Source organism: Heloderma suspectum, chromosome 4 (genome assembly GCF_057233095.1).
Source record: "Heloderma suspectum isolate Gila_16-S chromosome 4, 16-S_ref, whole genome shotgun sequence".
Classification (NCBI taxonomy): domain Eukaryota; kingdom Metazoa; phylum Chordata; class Lepidosauria; order Squamata; family Helodermatidae; genus Heloderma; species Heloderma suspectum.
In genome coordinates this window covers 293,241,073-293,247,867 of record NC_139461.1, presented here as the reverse complement: position 1 = coordinate 293,247,867, position 6,795 = coordinate 293,241,073, and the positions used below count along the sequence as shown (strand labels likewise).

The 6,795-nt window shown below is 43.4% G+C and overlaps 1 protein-coding gene across 2 annotated transcripts in view; it reads right to left on the bottom strand.

The window, feature by feature from the left end:
* Nucleotides 1-5,070: 5,070 nt before the first annotated feature.
* CSTF1 (cleavage stimulation factor subunit 1) overlaps nt 5,071-6,795 on the bottom strand; it is a 28,073-nt gene continuing 26,348 nt past the window's right edge. The window contains exon 7 of one of the 2 annotated variants that reach the window (XM_084854202.1): nt 5,071-5,745. In XM_084854202.1, coding sequence (XP_084710328.1) covers nt 5,486-5,745 — 260 coding nt within the window. In that variant the 3' untranslated portion in view covers nt 5,071-5,485. The remainder of the gene's footprint in view (nt 5,746-6,795) is intronic. The other variant, XM_084854201.1, reaches the window with a different exon arrangement.

Below are 6,795 nucleotides of genomic sequence, written 5' to 3'. Positions count from 1 at the left end.
TACCAAGCTCATCCTCCTGTATTTCTGTGCAGGGATATGCATTTTTCACATATAGTGCAACCCCACCTCCCTTTCTGTTCCTCCTGTTCTTTTTGAACAAGTTATATCCTTCAATTGCTGTACTCCAGTCATGAGAGCCATCCCACCAAGTCTCAGTGACACCTATCAAGTCATAATTTCCCTCTTGTATTAAGAGTTCAAGTTCATTCTGTTGCTTAAAAATATGTTCTTTTGTTCCACTGATAAGCTTGTCTACAAGAAATGTATACTGAATCACTTCTTTTGTTTATGCTGTTGCTGTGTAGTTTTAATCTCTGAGCATGTGCAGATGTACTTATGTTCTTTAAAGCTTTGTCTTAGGAAGACTGGTAAACCTGTGTAATCTGTGCAAATAAAGCTAATGGCAATAAAAGAATTAGAAAACAGCCAAGAAAGAGAAGCTGAAGTGCAAAGGCTTATGAGCATCAGAATTTGAAACAAGTGGCCAGAGCATACTCTTCTGAGATGCTTGGCCAAAAGGAGGGAATTGTGGAAGAAAATTCCAACAGCCATTAATCAGGCCCATGTTTGCTCTAACCCCGTGCTTCACTAACCTTGCACGTACCAAAGTACAGTGAACAAAAGCAAGCAGACTAAGTGTCTGGGTGAAAGGAGGTGTCAGAGTAAAAGGGGAAAATTCCAAGCCCCAAGTTTCAATGCCACCTGAAAAGCTGGATAAAACCAGGACAGTAAGAACTGCTTATCACACTGACAACTGAAACTCATTGTTTTGTTATGTGGCAGTTACTAATCAATCAGAAGTATTATACAACTCATACCGCCTCTGTAATGTTCTGTATCCAATCAGTGTTAGCCAAAGTTGTGCCTTGTCAATTGTCATACATTGTATAAAAGCTGTTTGAAATGTAAAGAACCACCTTACAAGAATTTTGTAGGAATCTCCGCATATGTATGCTTTCTTTTGTCTTTCATTTTCTTTGAATAAGGATGTGAACGCTCAGAATAAGCTGTGAAGTTTTCTTTGACACACATGCTTTGCATGGTTTGTTGTTGGGTTATTTCTCTGGCTTCTTGGGTTTGCACATCATGCGAAACAAGCCATGGACCAAAGGCTTATTGTGACACATGAACCCTCAACAGTATTTCACTGCCCATCTGAAAGGCTTATAATGAAACAGCACTTATCAATGAAGAACAAAGTGAACCAAAGTGAACTCACCACCTCAAAATGTAGTGATTGCCACCAACTGGGATGGGTTTAAAAAGTTAGACAAATTCCTGGAGGAGGCTATCAATGGCTGCTAGTTCTGATGGCTATGTGCTTCCTCCAATATCAGAGGCAATATGCCTATGTGCACCAGTTGCTGGGGAACATGGGCAGGAGGGTGCCGTTGCCCTCATGTCCTGCTTGTGGTTTCCTGGTCGACAGCTGGTTGGCCAGTGTGTGAATAGAATGCTGGACTAGATGGACCCTTCGTCTGATCCAGCATGGCTCCTCTTATGTTCTTATGCTAATTTGGTATTGGCAAAATGGCCACTATGACAAGTAGTGTATGTGGAGCAAAGGCTTGTATACTGCAAAGAACTCTGAATAAAGCGTTTCTGTGCAGTCTGCAGATCACACCCTAGTATGGGCCAGCTCATCCCGTATCTGGGATGAGGGCAGCTTTTCCTGCCATTGCAACACTGTCAACAGGTGTGGAGTTTTCATTTATGATTCGGGAGTAGTGCCATTCATTCCCAAGATACAAAGTCAAGGGACTCAGGGACACTCACTGCCTCTAATTTTATTTAGCAACATTAGATCTACTAGAGCAGGAGCAGGCAACTTGGGGCCCTCCAGACATTTTGGCCTACAATTCCCATGATTCATCACCATTGGTTATGCTTGTTAGGGCTGATGGGAGTTGTAGACCAAAACATCTGGAAGGCCACAAGTTGCCTACCCATGTACTAGAGCTAAAAGCTTAAGCTCTCAGCTTGGTAGACTTATCTTATGCTCCAAAGATATTATATAAAGTGAACATTGATTTAATCTGCTGTTAACTAGACATGCCTTCAGCCACTCTCTGCTAGTTCATACCTACTGAGCTGCATCTCATTTTGACATGCTGCTGTCTCTTAAAGCTTTCATCTAGTTTCAAATGTAAATTAGAAATGTTTATTGGCTCTAAACCACATGGGTCATAACGTCATAGAACCCCCGTTATCAGTTTGTGTGTCACGTAGGGATGTCAGAGAATTCCACCACGGATCTCGGTGAGGCCAAATGCCAGTGCATTCGGCCCTCCGAAATCTGTGGCGGAACGGCCCGCCCCCCCGGGACAAGACTTACCTGGGGCGGATGTTCCAGGCAGCGGCAGCAGCTGGTCTTCTGACCGGCTGCCGCCACAGCCATTTGCAGTCTTGTTGGGTCGTTTTTTTTTTTTTTTACAGTGACATGGTAGGCTACATAGATTTTTAAATGGCAAATCAAAAAGGGATGCAAATAGCGCCCGCTACGCTATTTGCGTTCCCCTTTATTTTCGCCGTAATAGTCTACGTAAATATTTATGTAGACTAAGATGGCGAAAAATAAGGAACGCAAATGGCAGCGGCCATAGCCGCTGCCATTTGCATAAATGGCTTTTTTTTTTTTTTTACCCAGAGCCCTCCGCGGCTGGAAATCTGGCTGCAGACGGCTCTGGCCTGGGCCTGGCCAGCTGCTCTGCGGAGCCGCCGCGGAGCACAGCCGGCTGTCGAGGATTCCGGGAGGAACGGAATGCCTCCGCCCCGCCATGAACATAATCCGCGGAAAGGTGACTTTCGTACATCCCTATACATGTCCCCCCCACCCCCCGAGACATATACCTCTGGCTAAGTTTTGTCCTCAGTTTTTACATGTCCAAATAACTTTGGCAATCAACATGAGGTTTGTGTCTGACAGAAAACCACATATTCTAGGGAAGACTTTGTCAGCTCTAACAAGTCACCCAAAATGATGTCACTTATTTTCACAGCTGTATAATAAGACCAGCACACCGAAGGAACCACTCAGCTGCAACAGGGCATGGGGGGTGGCGCTCCCCCAACTTTGAAATGCCCTCTGCAATGCAGAACTTTCTCTGACCACTTTATCTGATGCAAGGAAATAATATTATAGTAATGGGTATCTCCAATTACCTTTCCACAAACTGGATAAATGTGTGTTCTAATCTTGACAAAGAGGTAAAATCTCTAAGGGCACAATCCTATGCATGTTTAGAAAGAAATGGGAGTTGTAGGACTTTTTTCTGTCTAAACATGCATAGGATTGCGCCCTAAAATTACTGTGCCTTGGACCAGAGGGCGGTCCCTAGACTTAATTTTAGACCCTGGACATAATTTTAGGTGATGCCCAGGACCTGGTGCCTTTGTAGGTATTTATGCTGTGACCACACATAGAGTACTGTGTACAATTCTTGTCACCACATCTCAGAAAGCATACTCTAGAGCTGGAAACTGTGCTGAGTAGGATAACCAAAATGATCACGGGGCTGGAGCAACTCCCCTATTTAGAAAGTTGTTCTTTCTTCATCAGGGTGTTGCTCCAGTCCCCTGATCATCTGAGATATGTGGGGCTGTTTAGTTTAGAAAATGGTGAGTAAAAGGACACACGATAAAGGTGTTTAAAATTATGCATGGTATAGAGAAACTGAAGGAAATTTTCCCTCTCATATAATACTAGAACATGGGGTCATCCAGTGAAGTTGAATGGTGGAAGATGCAGAAGAAGTATTTCTTCATTCAGTCCATAGTTAATCTATGGAATTGGCTATGACAAGATATGGTGATGGTCATCAACCTAGGTACCTTTAAGAAGGGAATAGAAATTCATGAAGGACAATGCTCTCTGTACCTTATGATAATGATTGAATATGATACCTCCAGGATCAGAAGCAATGTGCCTCTTAATACCAGTTGGGGGTAAACAAAAGCGGGACAGCTACTGTCCTCATGGCCTGCTTGTGGACTTCCCTAGGTATCTGGCTGGCCACTGTAGGAAACAGGATGCTGGACCTGATAGGCCTTTGGTTTGATCCAGCAGGGGTCTCCTTGTGTTCTTAATAATTTAAAACCTATTGTTTCTAACAGCAATCCTTCTGTGGGTCTTTTAACACCTCAGAATGCACATGGCTTGACTGAAAGCATACCCATGAGAAAAGTTGATGTCAGGGAAAATATTTTTATACTAACTGTACCATCTCAGGAGGGGCCGCGGTGGCTTAGTGGTTAAGACGCTGAACTGCAGACTGGAAGGTCAGCAGGTCAGCAGTTCGAGACCCGAGCGCTGCGTGACGGAGTGAGCTCCTGTCTTCAGTCCCAGCTCCTGCCAACCTAGCAGTTCAAAAGCAAGAAATTGCAAGTAGATAAATAGGTACTGCCTCGGCGGGAAAGGTAACAGCGTTCCGTGCACCTCGGTGTTCAGTCATGCCGGCCACATGACCACGGAAGCGTCTTCGGACAGCGCTGGCTCTTCGGCTTAGAAACGGGGATGAGCACCGCACCCTAGAGTCGGACACGACTGGCTGGGGACACCTTTACCATCTCAGGAAGAGCATCTAAACTAAGTGATTGTGACCAGGGGATAGCAGACTTTTAGTTATCTAAGGGTGCAATCCTAAGCATGTTTAGACAGAAAAACATCCTACAACTTCTAGCATTCCCCAGTCAGCATGGCTGGCTAGGACATGCTGGGGCTTGTAGGATGTTCTTCTGTCTAAACATCCATAGGATTGCACCCTAAATGGCTTTTAGATGGACTTCTCCATCCTAAGCTTTTGGGAACAGGGCAAATTAAAATTCAACTGCTGGCTGTTCATCATGTATGTCAATGGCAAGTTGATTTCTCCTTAACACTGTCACCTTCAAACCTACCTCAAATCAGGGATGAAAACAACCACCACCAGACACATGGTTAACACAAAGCCCTAGGAAATCACTGGCTTCTGAGATTACAATATTTTTCAGTCCTTATTTAAATATTCCTTATTAGGAATATGATACATAAATAGGCTAGTAGCTAATTATGGGAAAACTAAGACACACCATTCGAAGAATGAGTTTTAATGAGAACTTTACATTAATTGAGCTACATCATCTAAATAATTTTTGAAGAACACAAAAGCATGGCACAAAAGTCCAAGCCAGAGCTAGATGATAACAAAAAAGGAATTAACTGTACATCAAATGAAACAGAGCAAAGGAATTAAGAGTTTTTTTTTTTTTAAAAGCAGAAGACCAAGTTTGACTAGTGAAAGTGAGCAGTTAGATAAGGGGAAAAAAAAACATTTTAACAATCCTGGATTTCAATAAAATTATCCTTCCTGTTAAGGATTGTTTTTATTCCTAGAGAAAAAAAACTACGTCCAAACTACTTAAACTCATTGTCGTAAAAACAGAACCATACATATATATATTTATAAAAAAGGAATAAAATTTAGGGAACTATTTCACAGCTGCAGCTTTAGTCCGTGGTTGACCTTCGGTACCAAAACCGAGCTCTGTAATCGTCACTGCAAGTCATAAAACCAGGATTGGTAGGAGAGTGGACGATACAGCGAACTATGCTGTTATGCCCTAAGGAAAGAAGATTCCTTCGTTCAGCTGTCCTTGAGTCCCAGCAGCACAGGCTAATGGTCCTTTCATCTGGAAGAAGCACATAGTCTTCTGTGTGGTTGAAGACAGCCTGTGTCCTATGAACCTGGCGTCCACTCAAACCAGCTCCTGCAGGTGTAGTAACATACATATACCATTAAAAAGGTTCTAATGTATCAAAGCATTTAAAGATAGCAGAGTTCATCATGAGTTACAGTCAGGGCCAGAAATATTGGAACAAGGATAACTGTTTTGGTAGTTGGCCTCTGTACACCACCACATTGAAGTTGAAAGGAAACACACCCGGATGGGAGCGAAGTCAGAACTTTCAGCTGTAATTCAAGGGGGTTGACAACAGTGGGGCACTAACCATTCAGGAAGTACACCCACTGGCATACACACACACCCACTGTCGGTGGCTCATAAGTAATGGAACAAACCAACATCATTTCAAACTTAAGGATCGCCTTTGATACCTGGATGAAAATCCTTTGCAGTCAATGACTGCCTGAAGTCTGGAACCCATGGACATGACCAAATGCTGAGTTCCCTCCCTCGAGATGCTTTGCCAGGCCTTTACTGCAGCTGCCTTTAGCTGCTGCTTGTTTGTGGGTCTTTCTGTCTTCAGTCTTGTCTTCAGGAAGTGAAAAGCATGTTCTATTGGGTTGAGATCAGGTGACTGACTTGGCCATTGAAGAACATCCCACTTCTTTGCCTTCAGAAACTCTTGGGTAGCTTTTGCTGTATGTTTTGGGTCATTATCCATCTGCAATATGAAGCACCATCCTATCAGTTTGGCAGCATTCAGCTGAATCTGAGCAGAAAGTATAGCCCTATACACTTCAGAGTTCATCCTGCTGCTTTTATCAGCAGTCAGGTCATCAATAAACACCAGTGATCCAGTTCCATTGGCAGCCATACACGCCCATGCCATAACACTGCCTCCACCATGTTTGACAGATGATGTGGTATGCTTTGGATCATGAACTGTTCCTTTCCTTCTCCATACTTTTCTCTTCCCATCATTCTGGTACAAGTTAATCTTGGTTTCATCAGTCCAAAGAACCTTCTTCCAGAACTGGGCAGGCTTTTTTAGGTGTTTGCTGGCAAAGGCTAATCTGGCCTTTCTGTTCTTGAGCATTACCAGTGGTTTGCACCTTGTTGTGAAGCCTCTGTATT